Below are 20,029 nucleotides of genomic sequence, written 5' to 3' on the forward strand. Positions count from 1 at the left end.
TAGATACACTGGAAGGTAGGGATCGGATACAGAGGGACCTAGACAAATTAGAGGATTGGGCCAAAAAAAACCTGATGAGGTTCAACAAGGACAAGTGCAGAGTCCTGCACTTAGGACGGAAGAATCCTATGCACTGCTACAGACTAGGGACTGAATGGCTAGGTAGCAGTTCTGCAGAAAAGGACCTAGGGGTCACAGTGGACGAGAAGCTGGATATGAGTTAACAGTGTGCTCTTGTTGCCAAGAAGGCTAACGGCATTTTGGGCTGTATAAGTAGGGGCATTGCCAGCAGATCGAGGAACGCGATCGTTCCCCTTTATTCGACATTGGTGAGGCCTCATCTGGAGTACTGTGTCCAGTTTTGGGCCCCACACTACAAGAAGGATGTGGAAAAATTGGAAAGAGTACAGCGGAGGGCAACAAAAATGATTAGGGGTCTGGAGCACATGACTTATGAGGAGAGGCTGAGGGAACTGGGATTGTTTAGTCTCCAGAAGAGAAGAATGAGGGGGGATTTGATAGCTGCTTTCAACTACCTGAAGGGGGGTTCCAAAGAGGATGGAGCTCGGCTGTTCTCAGTGGTGGCAGATGACAGAGCAAGGAGCAATGGTCTCAAGTTACAGTGGGGGAGGTCTAGGTTGGATATTAGGAAACACTATTTCACTAGGAGGGTGGTGAAGCACTGGAATGCGTTACCTAGGGAGGTGGTGGAGTCTCCTTCCTTGGAGGTTTTTAAGGCCCGGCTTGACAAAGCCCTGGCTGGGATGATTTAGTTGGGAATTGGTCCTGCTTTGAGCAGGGGGTTGGACTAGATGACCTCCTGAGGTCCCTTCCAACCCTGATATTCTATGATTCTATGATGGCCTAGATTTGAACTTAAGACCCTCCCACATCTCAGCTCTGCACAATATCAAAACTGCAGGCACAGCCAAGTGTCTGGTAGTCACCTGCTAGTTCAAGGCTACTGAAGGCATAACATGTATCTAGCCAAAAAGTCAGACCTGTTTTCCTGACCTGGGACCAGACCACAGTGTTATGAGTTCTTGATAACACTCCTTTTGAGCTGATAGCATCCTTTTTCCTGTGTTTTCTCTCCGTAAAGACGTGCTCCCTCGTCATAATCATGTTGGTAAAAAGAGTCTCTAGAACCTCTTCTCTTAGAAAGCATGATCCTTGCTTGATTCCATGATTCCACAAAGGGTCATGTCATTCTTTGTGCTCCAGTGTAATTTTTTTTACCAAGATAAACTCTTTCTTCCATAGCTCACAGGAATGCTTTCTTCCTTCATTTATCTGAAAGTCTGAACACTCAAAAGAAAAAGTGTGGTAGATGGAAAAAGGAGCTGCTACCATTTATCTAACTAGAACTAGCCACTTTAGGAGAACGTCATCTTCATTCATTTTTTCCCATCCCAATGTATGGGTCTAAAAACATGTAAATCCTTCATAGTTAGGTGGATCACGTGCTGAATCAATACATATTCAGCTGCATATAAATTAGTTCTAGAAAGAGATTTAACCCATTCAGCACATTTCCACTGCATCATCCGGAGCAGGAAGGCCATCATCCCCCACAGAGGAAACCTACAAAGCTACCATGTGCTCATCCACTAACACCTTTTATATAGCACTAGAGCAGTGGTTCTCAAACTTTTTTTTTTCCACGGACCACTTGAAAATTGCTGAGGGTCTCGGCGAACCACTTAATGATCTTTCCAAATGTTGTTTGTACCATTAGCTAACCATTGTAAAGCGCTTTGGATAAAAGCCCCGTAATAATAAACGTTTTTTGTTCTACAAATAAAAGCGCACAACTCATATTTTAATATCAGTAGTTTTACCTTTCTAATGCGATGGATGTGCCCTCTCTCATCCACCACAGCAGCCCCCGAGCTGGGGCTGGGAAGGAGGAGGGTCTCTCCCCAGCAGCCGCAGCCCTGGAACTGGGGAAAATCGCCTCTTTGGCCACCGCAGCCCTACACATCCCAAATTCCCCTCACCCCCTCTTCTCACCCCACTGCTCCCTCCCACCTACTCCCTATTCCCCCCAAGGCCACCACTTCACCTTACATGTGTGTCTTCTCCAGGGTCCAGGCACCTAATTAGTGGAGCCACGCCTGCGCGACTCCACAAATTAGGTGGGTAGCCCCTTCATTCTCTTGTGTCCGGCTGCCCAGGCGCATACCTTAGAGGGAACTGTCCGTGGACCACCTGAATGGAGCTCCCGGACCACAGTTTGAGAACCTCTGCTGTAGAGGCTTGACCTCCAGTCTTCAGCAGCAGCATCCATCAGCAGGAAGCCGTTCCACACAGAGATGCCAAAATAAATACTGCTAATTGTAGGGAAGAGGAGAATCTTTTTCCTGTCCTACTTATTTCTTCTTCCGTTAGCTTTTCCTTACTGTTCACGCCATCCTGAATGTCTCATATTAGGTGGGTGGGGATTGGGGTCTCGAATGGAAAGTCTATTAGGTGGTGGTTTCCTTTTTGGGACTGTTCTCTCTCCCAGTGTACGGTAGGCGAGGTAAGTTCTGTTGCTACGTCTGCAGTAGCCTCTTCTCAGGTCCATGTATGTAGTTAATACAACTGAATAAAGTGCTATTGTGAAGAGTTTACTTTGCTGCTAAGAATTCCGGGCTTCTATGCAGCTTTGTACGGGGTGGCAGGAGGGCAGAAGGGGTATGGCCAAGCCGTCAGGACACGTGGACAAACACGAGCTGCTGCCAGTATTCAGGAAGAGAGGTGCAGCCCAAATATCTCAAATTGGGGGAGGTGTAAGTCCCAGAAAATAAATCATTTAGTAGCAAATTTCCCATTTGGGCTGATATTTTTACTGTCTGTGAATGGCTTCTATGTGTTTTAAGACATGGGACAACACCCACGTATGACACAGATTGTCAGGACAGTCAGAAAGCAGACCTAGGATGCACATGCATGTTTGTCAGTTAAGATTCTGCTAAGATGTATAATATGTTTTTGAAAGGGTGGAAGAAATAGTCATTTTGTAGTATTTGAAATGAAGAAAGTTCTCATTGCATGCATGAAATACAGTACAATTGATAACTGGATGTCAAAAGGAATGTAACCTGCTGGACAATTATATCACAGCAAAGCTTCCACTAGAGCTTTGTCTTCAAAAATGTAAGTTCATCGCTATTCTTTGTATTATGGTCATGCCCAGAGGCTCCAGTTGAGGTCCCATTGTACTAAGCACTCGCACCTATACAATGAAAACACAGGCCGCGCCCCAAACAGTGCCCAGTCTAAGCATATGTTTTTTCTAACTTTTGTGTCTAGGCCAAATCAGAGGCAGGATCCAGTATGAGAGACATGTTGCTGTGAGTAAAAGCTTTAACGCACCCCAAAGTTGTGGGGTCATCCCTGTTCCCTCAATATTCTTTGTAATAATCATTCCTTTCCTGTAGTTCTGAGTTTATGGACTTCATAGCTTGGGTGGGGGATGTCTAGAAAGTATGTGGCCGTGTTGGCATGTGTGTCTAGGCCCAACTTTGCCCCTGGGATGAATGCACATGACTCCTGTTGACGTTAATTCTCTATTAAATAAAAATACCAAAGTGGGTGGATGCTGAGACACTGGGGTTTTTCGCTGCTGCCTAGCAGACGTGGTACGTGCTGTATAAGTCAGAAAGTGCTGTTCTGGAGCGGGAAGGGCTAAATTCCGTTTGCTTCACGCAATCCAAGTAAGTAGGCTGGGTGCTGGAATGCCCTGCAAAGGGAGTAATTTTACCACCAGCCTCTGCAGTGGCGAGGGAGCGATTTCTCTGGCAGCTACTTCAGCTTTAGGGCTTCGGTAACCTGTGGTTGCTGCACCCACCCATCCCAGGTAAGAAGAGCTCATCACTGCAATGTGCAAATCAAGATTCCGCCACTCACCAGTCGCTGTCATCAAGAGCAGGGCAGCTAGCTGAGAGCTAGAGCAGGCTTAGCCCAGACTAGCTTTGGTGCCAGCCAGCCATAAGTAACCGAGCTTTGTTCTGATTCGCCTTCCTCTGTAGTGAGGAGATTGTGGTGCAAGAGGTTAAACGCACTCTAATGCACTTTTGAGAAGCACCCAGACCAATGGATGGGCACTGTGCTTATAATGAAATGAATAAAATAAGGGCAGGAAAAGACAGTGTTTCTCCTTTTCTCTCCGCCCCCCGATGGTTGGCTGTGTCATCTGAAATGATGTTCATTCCACTTTTTGAAATACAAAACATCTTGGTTGCAATTTCATATAGCGATATCACAGCGCAACAGGAATAAATGACACTGTGCTGACGCCGTACTTTCATTGACATTTTGTGCAAACTGTGACTTGGGGGGATGAAATGAACATTGATTTCTCCATAGTTCTCAGGTAACACACATGAAAACAGAACTTTCCTTTACTGTCCCAGCCCTTGCGATGGTGGCGTGGTTACGTACAGCAATGCAGTAAGTCAGAGTGAATATGCTCTCTTTTGTCTTTGGTTATCGGCTGAATGATAGTTTTAAGTAATGTTTTTCTGCACTGTGCCAATACGGAGCATTTTTAATCACAGCGCCCACTTTCAGGGAACCTGCTGTTGGTGTCTCTTAATTAGACAAACTTTACTTGTTTCTGATTCTTCTAAATTAAACTTAGTGTTTAATGTGTAGCTCTGGAATCCTTCCATTGGTGGTGCACTTTGAAAAGAGAGAACTTTGATCTTTAGTAATAAAAGAGAATTGTAGAATCGTAGGACTGGAAGGAACCTCGAGAGGTCATCTAGTCCAGTCCCCTGCACTCATGGCAAGACGGAGTTTATCTAGAGGCCGATTCATTGTCTTAAATATATATATATATTATTGTTTTTTCAAGATAAATATTACTTTTCTGTTCTCCTTTTAATCATTTTCAGTGGAACGTTATATTGTTTCTTTTAGGGCTAAGCAGGAGAAGTCATCAGTGATATGGCTATTGACTGGAATGCTCTGCATTTATTCGTTATTCTTTGCTTGGAGGGCAAATTTGGATATTACAAAACCACTCTTTATGGGTGTGGTAAGTTTTGTGTTATATTAATTTTACAAAGAGGCACCTATCCTGTTCAGTGGGCTACCCTTATCTATCCTTACTTCATCAGAGGGTGCAGGTCTAGACGGTGCCACATAAAACACAGTCAGAAATACAGCGCTTTCGCTGAGCACACTGTGAGCTCTGCCACGTACAAATAAAGAATGACGACAAGCCTGTCAGCTGGGTCCATTCTCGCTGTGTTTTGTGCCGTAGGTGGAGCGATTTTGGATGCAGAGCAACGCAGTAGTTGCTGTTCTCGCGGGACTAGGCCTGGCCTCTCTCGTCTCTGTCGGAAATACAGTGCTTGAGAACAACCGTGTGCTGCAGTGTGTGGAGTGGCTTTCCGCTGCTGTTCTTGTTACTAGTCAAATTTATGCCAATTACAGGTAACAAATACCCCAGAAATACTTCTTGACGGGACCTCATGGCCTTGTTACACTGTTAATCTCGGATTCGTTGTGGCCCTAACCATACTGCTCAATTCTCAAATGCTTATAAAACTTTAAAAGGCCAATTTTTGGCAGTGGGGTGGAGGGTTTGGGGTGATTCCTTGGATGGACTCAGAGGGCGTACAAAGGCAGTAAAAGGCTGGGGCCTGTTTTCTTTGCTGGCTTTGGGGAAGGAAGGTCGCAGGTTCAAAGGCCACATCCAGAGATGGGTTTGGAGACAGTGCTGTCCAGGGCCTTTGTGGCAGCGTCTTGACGACCTTTTGACGTGCAAGTGCTGTTTTGCCTCTCCCTCATCCTAGAGAAGCACCATTCTGTCCTGCAGGCCCTCCCCCCAGCACCCAAGTCCCTGGAGCCATCACCCAAAGTGGCCTCAGATTATTTCCATAATCGGGTCTTGTGGAGGCCATCTTTCTGATCCATGCAAGGGAGTGCCCTCCAACCCTGTTGGTATCACCCTTTCCATCCTTCTACACTGCCCCCACTGTCCTATGCTTTGATCTCCCTTTATGACAAGAAAACAAATCCCTGCTTCTAGTGTTCCAACCTGACTGCAGGAGCCGTCTGGAATAGAATCTACTCCATTGTCTGCCCTTACTCTTTCTCTGGGACCAGAGGTGCCACTCTGGACCAGAGAGCTGGGGCCTCCTGGAGCGTCAGAAGGAAAACATGGAGGTGAACTAAATTGTTTTCAAACAAACAAAGCAATACATTTCCATTTTATTTCAATAAGAGGGTTACACATTTCAATTGGCCCGAACGGCCATTTAGACCTTCCGCTGCTCTACTCCGGCTTTCCACATGCCTTGCCTGCCTCTCTGGGTACTTTGGGGGAGTTAAGGTCTCACCAGAGCCCTGTTCCATGGCCAAGCCAAAGAGTCTCCAGCTTGGGTATGAACTAATTTCGGGTGGCTGCATGCTGAAGGAGAAAGGTTGCAAGAGCCGGAAGCAGTGAAGTGTGGGAAGTGTAGTATTCATGAGTTCCTTCCCCACAGGCAGCTCCTCAACGTACAACTGGCCTCCGAGGCATGTCGGCCTGGGCTCTAAAGTCATTCACCAGCCTATCCCAGAGCTTGTGACTCTGTGGGGTCTATGCAGTTTGGAAAACCACAGACATTTTGAGTTGGAGCTGCCTGTTAATGTTTGTTTGTTTTAAAATGATCCACCTCCTCAGCTGGTGTAAATCTGCCCCTCTCCGTCTGACTTTATATTCCCATGCTGAGATTCTCAATACAATGAGGTATTTTTCAAAGCTAGAAAAAATGGTTTTTAATTGACAATATCAGACATTTCATTGTACTGGCACTTGCAGCTAAAACTAATAAACGCTTGTCTGGATTATATGGCCCAATAAAAATGGGAGGTTACAGTGTATTTATTTACAGTTATTGTAATGGCTCATCTTTCTGCCACTTGCCTGCCATGTGACCTTGGGCAAGTCGCTTCAACTTTTGTGTCTTATTTTCCCCATCTGTAAAATGGGGATTGTGATCGTCATAAAAGGCTTTGCGGTCTGTGGGTGAAAAATACTATTGAATAGCTAGACGGCTATTATTTTTATTTCTGACTGCCTATCGAATAAAATTGTTTAAAGCCCCATCAATGTCTATTCTAAGATGTTTATATTTTGATGTCTTCTGTTAAGCATTTGTGACCAAAGCCGCAATTACGTTGTCGATAAATTTGCAAGGAACCTTCTGTCCTCCATGCCACCTGATGCAATAATCTTGCTCAGAGGAGACCTAACAGGGAATTCTCTTCGTTACCTTCATTATTGTGAGGGAATGAGGCCGGATGTCACATTAGTGGATCAAGAGGTAGGTAAATACGTAGGAGGCAATCCAAAACTTTGCTATAGAAAACAAACGCAGGTTCAGCTTTTCACTTTTTCCTTATGTTTCATTTTTCTGATTTATAACGTTGTTTTATAAATAGTCTCCTTTAGTTCAGGGTCTAATCGAAGTTTCCAAGCTCTGAGACCTGAAGCGACTGGGCTTGACTCAGAAGACATGTTCAAACCATGGAGGCCCATTTGCTCTATTGCAAGGCTGTGCCTACAGCACTCCTCCAGAGTGGCACAAAGTTTTGCTTGAACTTTGTCACTAGTGCGTTTGGCTTAGAATGGAACATGTATGCCAACAAGATGGCAGTGGGTGTGAGGGAGAAGTGAAGAAGAATATGGCAAATCTGTAAATGTAAAAGAAAAGTGTTTTTTCACCTGTCAATACGGAGATACCCGTATCAATGTATGTGTTTATGCAATGGCCCATGAGGTTTCCACATGGTTAGCCATGTGACTTTAATTTAATTATAAAGATACATTTTCTCAAGGTAAAAAGCTGTCCAGTGTGAGGTCTGCCCTTGGGACTAGCTGCACGTAACTAAAACACAGATCTGGGCTTGCACAGTTTGTAGAGGAATGATAGAAAGTACCCCCAAAGAAAGTAGCCTTGATCCATAACCACGGGTCACTTGAGTTTGGGGCTATTCTGGTGAGGCAGGTGAAATGCTCAATGAGATGTTCTCAAACGCAGATCCTTGAAAGTAGCCATGGCAATTCGCCATCTCACAGAGGGGTTCTGTGGAGTGCTGCCATCATATGGGAAGCTTCATCGTTTATTTCAAAAGATTGCTTCCTCCTTTCCCCAACCCTTGTGCCCAATCTGTCTCCCCTGGTGTGAGATCATATCTCTTGCCGCATGTCACTTTTGCCATTCCTTCCCCCTCTGCCCCCACTTCTTCCACGTACCAGTTTCCCGGGAGGAGATACATTTACACACGCAGAGAGGTTTTTCTAGACTCTCTTGAGCCATTTTTTTTTTAATCTGTGCAAACTTACATTTTTTGTGTGTGTGCAGGTGGGGAATTTAGTCTTAAAGTTTAGATCATTTTAATCTTTTTGTTTATCTTTTGTGGTAGATGATGACTTATGAGTGGTATTTACCAAAGATGGCTAAGCATTTGCCAGGCATCTCTTTTCCTGGGAGGCGGTGGAATCCTGTGGAAGGAATATTACCCGACGGAACGCTCACGTTTAATCTCCATCATTTTCTCAAAGTAAATAAACAGTAAGCATTTCTTTCCTAAAACCTTTAAGCTTTTTTCCTAAAATTGTTTACCTAGCAGCAGCTATTACATTCCAAAAGACCAATTGTCTACACCGACTTCCCCACTGATTTAATTGAATATCTAGGCTGAAGTAACACTGTCCAGCTATAAACTTGATTGTTCAGGAGGAAAAATAAAAGGTGATTAACAAAAACTGCTTGTAAGATCTTGGCACAATTCAGTTTAAAAAAGCAAAGCTCCTACATACTTGAAATCACCACAGGTGTAGAGAACACTTGTCGTTTCTCCTTCATGACACTGCGGCCATCTTAGTAGTATAGAATGAATGTACTCCAGGAATAAACATTGTACAAAAATAGCCTGGTAAGAGCAAAGAAAGGATTAAACACTCACATGAATAAGAATAGCATCCGCATTTTGACTAGCCAGGAGAAACATGGCAAGGGCTTCAAGGCATAAGACAATTGCCGGGTGTGGTCAGGAAGAAATGTTTCCATTCCATGGTGTGATGGTTCCCAGTTGGCCATGTGCACTGGAGGGGTCTCCTTACTTCTGAAGCATCCAGTGTTGGCCATTCCAGAGGTGCAATATTGGATTGAACATCAGACTAATCCATAGAAATTCCCCTTCTAAAGTTAAATGGCCTTGACAGGCATGTAACAGCAGTAGTTTCGATATTCAAAGCTCAGCAAGTCAAATGCTGTGCATACCACAACGCTATGCCAATCCCCGTGAGCACCTAATGAATAAAGATTGTGACACACATAAGAGTGACCATTGTATAAGGATGGGCAATATAGTGCTGAGTATGCAACTGCCAGGTCTCCTAGCTGCAGTTCTCGAGGACCGAGCTGTGTGGTCTGGACACAGGACTGGGACTGGGAACTCCTGAGTTCTGATTCCAGTCTTGACAAAGGCTACATCTGCAGTTCTGAGCAAGTCAGTTAACGCTGTTTCCTAGCACCAAAGTTCTAATAGTGTTGTTCTGCATTAATTGATAGGGATAGAAAACCTTGCCTATGATATTGGTCTGGTAATGTTCCCTTTTTTTAATATAAGTAAGTATTTTAACAGTTGATCTCTGGAAAAAAAAACTGTTTCTGCATGTGTGTGTGTCTGCGTCTGTGTGTTTTCAGACTTTGATACACTCCTTTCAACCTGACTGGTTCAGCTGTAGAGCTCACAGACGGCAAGATGACTTCCAGTTTGCTATCTGGTGCCCAGTGGTAGGGGTGCTAGAAATACCTTAATAGATTCAATGAAATGGAAGGAGGGGAGGTGGCTTATGCAGCACTGGCAGGTACACCCACACGCAGCTGCATGGGGAGAAGGCGGAGTCATTGCTTACGCTTTGGCATAGAAAGGGTTACATTCACTCTGCCCTGGGCAGCCCCTTCTTTGAGTGCACCCTCTGTTGCGGCAACCTCAGCAGACAGTGTGTGAGTTGAGCTCCCTTCTGCCCCACATCAGTGCTTCTAGGGGGGATGGGCCATGTTGTTCCTGTAGACTCCTCCCTCCTTCATGAGCCCCCCAGCAACACCTGAGGAGGAGACAGACCAAGCTATTGCTCCACTGAGTGGAAGTCCTGCAGGAACTGCAGCCTGTCTCCCTATGTGCTAGTGTACACCTGGCTGGCCCCCGCCTGGAAACTGAATAAGGAGCCCCCTCCACCAACACCCCTCCTCACTCTCTCACACACCTGTTAGTCGAGTCCTGCCCATTTCAAGACTGTCAGGGAGACCCATCCCCCCCAACTGATCATCCAACCCACCACCGGCAGGGCCCATTCTCCCACCTGACCACCCTGGAGGTCAGCAGATGACTTGTTTGTCACCGCTGCTGCCAACAGGAGCCTCAGGACAAAACCATCTGCTGCCGGCTCCAGGGCTGCTGCGGATGCGAACAGACGCCAGGCAGGGGAGCCATTATCTGCTGGGATGTTGCAACAATCCCCGCTTCTTGTCAGTCCCAAGTAGCACATACTCACTGAACACTGGTTTCAGATCTTCTCCCAGTTCATTGCCTGCGCATTATCCCAGATGCCGTGCTTTGTACTTGTCGACACTCGGGAGGAGCTGTTTTCCACTGTAGTGGTGAGTGACACAGTGAAAACTAGAACGCTGGAAGCGTTTACAAATAACTGAGTCTCTCTCTGTTTTTTGACAGTAAGGAAGCATTTGCATGCATAGGACTTAACGAAGGAGACTCAACTTGGAGAAAAAGCTATTCACTTTGGCCATGGGGTTCCTGTGACAAATTGGTTTCTTCAGGAACTGTTTTTAACCCAGGAGAGTGGTTACATCTTACAAGGAGTATCTATAACTGGACTGAAGACTATGGAAGGTATGAAGCGCGGCTGTTTCAAATCTTATTTGTCTTTCTTGGCCTCGTAAATCATGAGGGACTCTGCGCTGTGTCTTCCTGTTAATTAGTCTTCTGCCACCATCATAAACAGTGGGGGAGCTATGTGCTGCAGTGTTAATTCACTTAGCAGTTCACCTTCAGAGAGCTAGGCTCAAACACTGATGAGGTTACAAGTGAAAATTGGCTTAGAGGTATCATCAGTGTCTTCCTCCACCATGGTGAGTGTGGCACCACTCTCCAGGATTAATTGTGTCTGTATGAGAGGCTTGGGAATGGGCTAGTGAGGATCTTTAGGACTGGTGAGGTACTTCATAACTATAGATTTGTTGGCACGTTAAGTTGAAATTGAGGGGCAGCCACACAACTCGGTAGGGTCTTATAAAGTCTTTTCCGGTTATAGTCAGCGCTGTGATCCCTTGTCTTCAAGAGCACAAAGGCCCCTAGCCAACGGAGCACTTAAGCGCATGTCCTTAAATACATCTCTATTCAGTAGACTACTTAAGCACATGTTTAAATCCCAGGGAAGTCAATGGCATTTAAGCATATGCTTAAGTGCTATGCTGAATTACAACTTCTGTTCCCCAATTTAATAACAAAATAGTCGGTTGTTTTAAAGTGTAAGATTATAATCTCAGTAGTGCCTGCTTGAAAGAAAGATGCTATTTATATTACAGTGTTAAAACTATGAGACATAGTCCAGTTTGGTGACTCACTGGGCTCAGATCTTCTTTTCCCTGTTCACAGGGGCCAAGAGTATTAAGGACATGACTTATCTAACTCCCAAAGCATCACAAACAGCTATAAAGGGTGTTTATATCAGGCTGCCCAGCCTGAAGATAGTCAGGGTGCTGTGAGATGTATAAAAGGAGCAGCAAGAGATTATATCTAGAGAGAAAAATTTATCCAGGAGCAGGTTCATTCTGAATTCCTTGCTGCTGTGCCCTAGACTTCATGGCCACGTTCCTTCTGCTTAGGTGATTTATAACCTGAGAAGTTGGAGGGGAAGGGGTTTTGTTGTAGAGTGCAAGATGATCGTGCAGCGGGTGATATGCATGGAGTCCAATGGAGGGGGGGAGGGATAACTCAGTGGTTTGAGCATTGGCCTGCTAAACCCAGGGTTGTGAGTTCAATCCTTGAGGGGGCCATTTAGGGATTTGGGGCAAAATCAGTACTTGGTCCTGCTAGTGAAGGCAGGGGGCTGGACTCGATGACCTTTCAAGGTCCCTTCCAGTTCTAGGAGATAGGATATCTCCGTTTAAAAAAAAATAAAAAAAATTCAGTGCTGTAGGCGGCGTGGTTGAATTTTACTTGAATTGTTTTTTAGGTTTGATCCATCTTCATGGGAAGCTGTAGCAAATGAAGAGATGTGGCAAGCCAGGTGAGGTTCTCTTCACTTCCCGGCAACCCACGGCTAATGATTTCAATTTGTTGCCATGGAATGCATGTCAAAGTGGGTGCTGTAATAGCGGGTGTTGCTTTGCCACAAAGTGAAATATTTCCCCCTCAGAAAAAAATAAATGTCTAGAGGAAGACTTGCCTAACAGGAAAATTCCCTGCATCCTATGGATTGTACATCAGCTTGATGAAATGGTTAGAACTGAGTGAATTCTGTTGACTAGGTCCTGCAGAAATGTGGATTTTGCTGTAAATGTCTCGATGAAGGAGAGGATAGTTTGGAGATAGAGTGAGAAAATAGATTTGTGTCAAATGTAATCCACAGTAAACTTTCAAGTGGAGAAGAGATGGGTTTTCATATACCATTATAAGGGGCTTTTGGGGATGCATCTTCCATGAGACAGTATTGAAGGTTTTGCCTGTTCATGTGAAGTGACCTAGTCATATTTAAAAAATTATTATAATTGTCGTGATAGAGTTTATTCTGTTTTCTAGGATGAAAACAGCCTTCTTTATCTTTGACCTTGCAGAAACTGCTAGCGTGTCTGCAGATATAAAATCCCAACTTTATACCTTTGCATACAGTGTAGGTAACTTTTTGTCACCTTTTTTCTTGTTGTTGTTGTTGAGCTATCTCTAGTGCTCTGATACCATAGCAAGGCCCAGGGCACGTACAGGCAAGTTGCATCTTAGGCGCATTTAACATGCGCGAATTCAGCTTTGCGCGGTCGGCAAAAACGGGGAAAATAAGAAAAACAACAATATAAAAACTGCATCTGTAGTGCGGGTGATTCTGCCCGCCATTGAACTCAATGAGTGTTTCACTATACGCGGTTTTCCCTTTACGCGCTAACCGCCGAACGGAACCCCCACGTAAGATGAGACTTGCCTGTATACATAGCTAGATAGCATGAGTGCTGGATGTGTTCTTGTTCATCCAATCCAAGTCTATAGCAAATTAAAAGGGGATTGTTCAGGGATTTTATCCATTCCTGTTTCCCTCTTTAAAAGCCTGCCCCAAACAATTGCAGCAGCATGTCTGGATGGTCATTCAGTTAGCAAATAAAGGTGATGATAAAAACGACCTAGCTAGCACCTTGTTTTGTAGAATGATGTACTCCTAACCCATGCCAATTGAGCACTGTAGTCCCCTGTATACACTAGTCCCCATGTCCATGCATAGCTGTGCCACAGCGCTGAGCCAGCAAATTCCAAAATCTTCTTTCTGGAAATAAGTTCACACCACTAGAAATATTAGCTGTGACCTCATTAGTGGCTCATTGGTAGTACCTTACTGGTAAAGGTATTAAGTGATGCACAGTCGCAAAACTAATCATCTCCGTTGGTAGAGATGAGGAACGTCTTAGCCCAACAGATGAACAATTAATAGTTTTCTTTAAATTGTTCCCTACTGTGTAGCATTTTGAAGTTTGTCGTCCCCTCTTCAGGCGGATTCTTAAGCACGTGCCTAACTTTTGAGCATGTGAATGGTCCCACTGAAGTCAATGGACTGCTTAAGTCCTGTTTAAGATGTCCTGACCTTCTGAACTATTGGGTAAATGTCTTTCTATGCGTTACAATTGAATCTCTTTTCCATAGTATAACAACTCTCTCAGGGAAGTATATTATGTCATGGAATGGGGTTATATCATTCATTTGCAGCATTCTAAAAAAACTTTGCAGTGCTAGTAAATGACATATTTTTGCCACCCAATGATATTCCAACTCATACTTCTCTGCATTACTACTAGATTGATTTCACAGACATGCCATTCTAGATTTTGGCCGTCAAAATAATGTTTATCGTGTCTGTTTTCTTAACTCTATAAAATTCTGAAAAAGCCACTAAAGAGAGAAATGTGTGTGTGCTTTATATTTTATTTATTTTTTTAGTCATACAAGGAAATCCTCAATTCACATAAAAACCACCCAGTCAATTGGCATAAGAACTATGCGATAGCTTGCGAAAGGATGCTGCGTCTCCATAAGGTGGATGTGGACCCTGAAGTGTTGTTATCTGAAACTGTTAAACATTTCCTCCTCTATACGGAGAAAGCAGAGGATGACCCCCAACGAGCAGATATTTTGCAGGCTGTAAAACACCTGAAGAAAGAGCTGCAGGGGCTGAGAAAAATGAAAAAAAATCTGAAGCGGCTGGCTGTCTAGAACCCATTTGGGGACCTGCTTTCTGAAGTGTTAAAATTCCGACGTCGGAAGGTAAAATTGAATCCGTTCTTAACAACAGGAGAAGGCTTTTTAAATACGACAGAACTGATAGCGGAAGGAAATCAAGTGGTCTCCTGGATGGAAATGTAGCACTGTTCTTTCTTTTGCTGTCGCCAGATGAAGAGTTCTGGTAGCCAGCACGCATTTCACATTGATTTGTGTAGAAAAAAATTTGTTACCAAATTAAGCATTGTGTTTAAAAAAAATAAATTAAAAAAAAAAAGTGAGGAAGTCCAACATACGGTGTATGCAAATACGTCCATTGATTTTATTTGATGTGTATAATTACTTCATAAATATATGAAATTCATTTCCTACAAAAAGTTCCTTCTGTTGTCGAGTTCCAGCTATGTAAAATATCTCTATTTTGTATATCTTTGTGTACAGTATTACACACTGCCATTAGAGAGAGAGAGAGAGGGTGTGTGGGTGTTTGGGATATAGGATCATTATTCATAGTGGGTGAAGCCATGATTGAGTTACACAAGTTATCCAGAAAGAGTGCTGGTAAAACCTTTATACCTCACTACACTCTCACACATCCTGTAGAGTCACAGACGCTACAAAAAAATAGTTTTAGGAATGTTTTAGAGCATTTTAGCTGAACTATTTTTTGTCTTTCCTGTAGAGCCAAGTGAGTTGGTTACCATGAATCTAACTGTGTCAGGCTCAAGGACCAATAGAATTGTCTAAAAATGACCTAAAATAGCTGCTCTATATTTATTTTGTTACTGATTTTGATTCCTTTTTCTTTGGTCCTTCAAGGGCTAAAACTGAGTGCTGGGCCTCCACTGGCAAGGTAGGAATTTTACCTTCCCAGTGATTATAAAGTTCCTGTTTCTAGCCCTGCAGGCCCTTGAGATATTTTTAGATTTAGAGAAGCTGTGGTTGGCCCACGACGGAATCTTGGTGGAGGTAATTTTGGGGGGAGAAAGAGGAAACGTTTATGTGGCAGGTTGATTTTTTTTTTCCAATAACCACTGATCAAAGCCACCTTGGGGTTTGGAACCTTAGAATAAGTGGAGATTGTACAGTGAGCGGAGTGCAGGAGAAATGGTCAAAGGTGCACCATAGGTTTATCACATGGCTGTGCAATTTATTATATGGATTTCCCCCCATATATATATTGTGTATATATTCTATATGTAATATATCTGTCTGTGCATATGTGATTCTAGACTGTTATTCCACTTACCAGCCCTGATATTTCTCAGATATTCTTCATGTGTAGGTCTGTGTTTTTAAATGTAACAGCTTCATTCCATTCCATAGAGGCTTAAGTGGACACTGGGTACTTACAGATCACACTTCTATCTGAAAATTCTTACCCTCCGGTCGTTCCGTTACAATATTAGAGACAAATATTTTCCTCTCTTTCTTTCCATTTTGGTTACTGTTTACGTTTGGCAGCATGTTTTGAATAGTCGGTCGCTCAACGTTTGTGGTGGGCGATTTGCAAACACTGAGAAGAATGGGAACATGTGGTTATAAAACCACAAAAATTGCCAGGGTGACTCAGAGCTTGTCTGCACGAAAACTTAGTTGTGAGCAAGTTGGGGTGCTAAATGCACTAAGCGCGTGCGCCGAGTATCCATGTGGACCCTGCTGCTGCGCACTAAACATTTCCTTTGATCTGTGTTCCCTTTGGTCCACTTTGATCCATCTCACTTTGACATGGGAGGAGGGAGCTTTTAGCATATGGCAGACACTGGGTGCATGATGTGGGGTTGATTTACACCTCAGCTTGCCACGAGCTAAGGCTTCATGTAGACAAGTCCTCAGGTGTGTTTTAACTCATTGTTTTGCAATTGACAAGATTTCAGGTTGATAGTACCCTTCCATTTTGTCAATTACTGTATAAGTAAAGCATTCATATAAAACGACAGTATATCATACGTCCCTACATACCAGCCTTTTCAAATGAGCATTCTTCTCCCTTCTCTTGATCAGTCCTTCAGCACAACGGATGACATTAGGAACCCTGTTTTTTTGACTGCTTTTGTTCCCTATATTAATCACAATCCATGCAGGCAAATATAGTTAGGCAATTTCTATCTTGATTACATGCCCCTTCTTAGCTGCAGCGTCCTGAAATAATTTGAAACCTTTGTGGATTCTAATGCTTACTTGGGAAAAAGCAGAGCCACACAGAGACATTTCAGCTGTGATCTGATTAAAATAATGTCATCTCTATTTTAGTAAGTAGCAACACAAACCAGAGAAGAATTCTCCCACAGAAAAATACATTCTCTGGCTGGAAAATTATTGGAAATGTGAAGCTAGCAAACAGCTATTTTAAGGGGTCGGGAGGGAATTTCCCTGGATTATCTATTCCCCAATATACATGTTGTAGGTAGATAGAGATAGATAGTGTGTGTATCTAGAGCTGAAAAATATCACTGTCGTCAGACTGTGAAGGTAAAACTTTGGAAGCAACAGAAGTTTCAAGATTCCTTCAGTGAAACCATTTGGATTAGGTCTGCTGGTACTTTTACCCAAAGCAATTGTTCTGAGAACGTTTCAAAGCCTACATGCTAAACGGCAATGCTCAGAGATGCTGGCAGAAGTTTAATTTTTATCGGCTCCTCTTAGGTGGCACCCTTAAGTTTATCAAACAAGCAAAGCTGATATAGTCTTCGTTAGTCTCAGTTGCACGAATCGGTTGCCAAGTAAACAGGATTTTGCATTCTCCTAATTACTTTCATATGTGTGTTTTACCTCTATTTGTTCTCTTGCAGAACTGGTCCTAATAATTAGCCAGACTCCTGCTGCCTAAATGTAAAAAAGGAGACTTCTGAGGGTTTCTCTTATAAATTCATTTCTGTTACAAGCATCTTTTATACATATTACTAAAGGGAGCACACTAAGAAATGCAAATAATAGTTCTTTATTTTATTATGACAGTTAATTAATAGCAACCTGTTTTAATGAATAAAGTCACTCAGAGTCCTTCAGCACTTCCTAAGTAGAGGCCAGAATCTGTAGGGATTCTTTTCCCCCCAATTGTATAGCTCCTAGACTCCAAGCACTATATAGGCCTCTGTATAGAAATGCTCACTAATGAAGAGGGAGGGCTAGAAGCTTGTCTGCATTCAAAGATCACTGGTGAGTCATTCAGCAAGAAAAGGCCCCTTACTAGGAATAGTCACAGTTCCGTGGCATTGTACTAGCAAAAGGGTCTGATCAAAGGTCTCCTGTGGAGCTTGCATGGTTCCTTTTCAGACTACGACCATAATTAAAACCACTAATTCTCTTTTAAAATGCTGCAGGATGCCATGTAGGCATCTGTCTGGAGTGTCCTTTGTGATGTCATAAGCTGTTAAGGACCAGTGCCGAGGGCTTTTGAGTGAAATGCCAGTCATGAAGGTGCTTCAAGACAAGGGTGCCTCTAAAGGCTTGACAGGGCCTTGACTACACAATTCGAGCTGAATTTGCCCCTTGTCAGCTGCCAGTAAATAAATCTCAAAGAGGGAAAAGCTGAAGTTTCATTACCTGATCCGTGGGGCTTTGTTGGTTTTGGCATCACACAGGGGAAGCTCTTGCCCCTCCATTCTCTGGATTTGAAGATGTCCATTGGAGCCTGCAGAGTCTGGGTAGGGTTCAGAGCGGAACCTTTTGAAGAGTGTCAATAGTTGTAACAGTTCAGCTGTTAGGAAGACAAATAAATGGAGGAGCTCATTAATCCCCTTTTGGCTCTCAGTGCCTTTTGCCCTTTTATCACAGCCTTATTAGGCTCCTGCTCATCTTGAACCAGAAAAAATGAATTGAAGTTGTTGAGTCCTAATTGGCAAAGACTTTTAATCATGGGCCAAGAAATTTCACTGACTTGAAAGTAACTTCTCCACAGGGAGGAACAAAAAAATGCTTGGTTTACCTTAAAACAAAACAAAACCTGTTGGGGTTCAGTGCAGTGTAAAATGTTAAGCAAGCAATTGGTAAATGGGCACGTCCGTGCTTACACTGCATATGTTCACTGCTTATAAAATAATCGTGGCGCCAGAATCCGAACAGGAGGATATTCTTTCCTGAAATTGAGTTGGATTTTGCATGTCTGCATCACCATTAAATACCCGTGACCTACCCACTCAAAACAGCACACTTCCCTGGAAGCTATTCTCCACAGGCCAGGGAATGATGTTTTATAGCAGGGGTCGGCAACCTTTCAGAAGTGGGGTGCCGAGTCTTCATTTATTCACTCTAATTTAAGGTTTCGCATGCCAGTAATACATTTTAACATTTTTAGAAGGTCTCTTTCTATAAGTCTATAATATATAACTAAACTATTGTTGTACGTAAAGTAAATAAGGTTTTTAAAATGTTTAAGAAGCTTCATTTAAAATTAAATTAAAATGCAGAGCCCCCCGGACCGGTGGCCAGGACCCAGGCAGTGTGAGTGCCACTGAAAATCAGCTCGCGTGCTGCCTTTGGCACGTGTGCCATAGGTTGCCTACCCCTGTTTTATAGGGTGGAAAAGTTAATATCAATCATTTGCAATTATTTATACAGTACATGAAGTGTAATGATACTGCATAGTTTCCATCTGCTCTGTGATGATTTTGATCTTGGGATATTGCACCATATCTAACAACGGTGATATCTCATTAAACCAGTGGCTCTTCACTTTTCCAGATTACTGTACCCCTTTCAGGAGTCTGGTTTGTCTTGCATACCCCCTAGTTTTACCTCATTTAAAAACTACTTGCTTACAAAATAAGACATAAAAATACAAAAGTGTCACAGCACACTATTACTGAAAAACTGCTGACTTTCTCATTTTTACCATATAATTATAAAATGAATCAATTGGAATACAAATATTGCACTTACATTTCAGTGTATAGTATACAGAGCAATATAAACAAGTCACTGTCTATATGAAATTTTAGTTTTACTGACTTCACTAGTGCTTTTTATGTAGCCTGTTGTGAAACTAGGCAAATATCTAGAGGAGTTGATGCACCCCCAGAAGATCTCTGCATTAGGGTGACCAGACAGCAAATGTGAAAAATCAGGATGGGGGGTGGGGGGTAATTAGGAGCCTATATAAGAAAAAGACCCAAAAATTGGGACTGTCCCTATAAAATCGAGACATCTGGTCACCCTACTCTGCGTACCCCTAAGGATACGCATGCCCCTGGTTGAGAACCACTGCACTAAACAAATAAAAAGGGTTTGAATCAACCAATCCATAACTGCAGGCACTTAGGTGTTTTACTGTAAACCAACATTTTGTTTAAACAGAGTTTGTGTTAAATATAGAATTAATTTGTGCGTGTTCCTCCCTCCGCAAGTTAAACAAAAAATAACTGTTTCCATGTCTCAGAATGCTTTTATGCTTACACTAAAAATGTCATGGTCCAGCACAGCCTGAAAAACATCAGGGTCACGCATTATGGCACAAAACCCTTTCTCTGATTTTCACTACTTAACTTGTGTGTTTTGGAAATTTACCAGACTAGGCTTCAGCCTTAAGGATGGTATTTACAAG

The 20,029-nt window shown here is 43.2% G+C and overlaps 1 protein-coding gene across 1 annotated transcript in view; it reads left to right on the plus strand.

Moving 5' to 3' along the window:
- TMEM260 (transmembrane protein 260) overlaps positions 1-14,836 on the plus strand; it is a 49,615-nt gene extending 34,779 nt beyond the window's left edge. The window contains exons 7-16 of the mRNA XM_065403546.1: positions 3,298-3,338; positions 4,354-4,437; positions 4,909-5,026; positions 5,255-5,427; positions 7,133-7,304; positions 8,407-8,555; positions 10,723-10,899; positions 12,245-12,298; positions 12,811-12,901; positions 14,209-14,836. Of these exons, the coding sequence (XP_065259618.1) occupies positions 3,298-3,338; positions 4,354-4,437; positions 4,909-5,026; positions 5,255-5,427; positions 7,133-7,304; positions 8,407-8,555; positions 10,723-10,899; positions 12,245-12,298; positions 12,811-12,901; positions 14,209-14,481 (1,332 nt within the window). The 3' untranslated portion in view covers positions 14,482-14,836. The remainder of the gene's footprint in view (positions 1-3,297; positions 3,339-4,353; positions 4,438-4,908; positions 5,027-5,254; positions 5,428-7,132; positions 7,305-8,406; positions 8,556-10,722; positions 10,900-12,244; positions 12,299-12,810; positions 12,902-14,208) is intronic.
- Positions 14,837-20,029: the final 5,193 nt, after the last annotated feature.

Source organism: Emys orbicularis, chromosome 4, assembly GCF_028017835.1.
Source record: "Emys orbicularis isolate rEmyOrb1 chromosome 4, rEmyOrb1.hap1, whole genome shotgun sequence".
Classification (NCBI taxonomy): Eukaryota; Metazoa; Chordata; order Testudines; family Emydidae; genus Emys; species Emys orbicularis.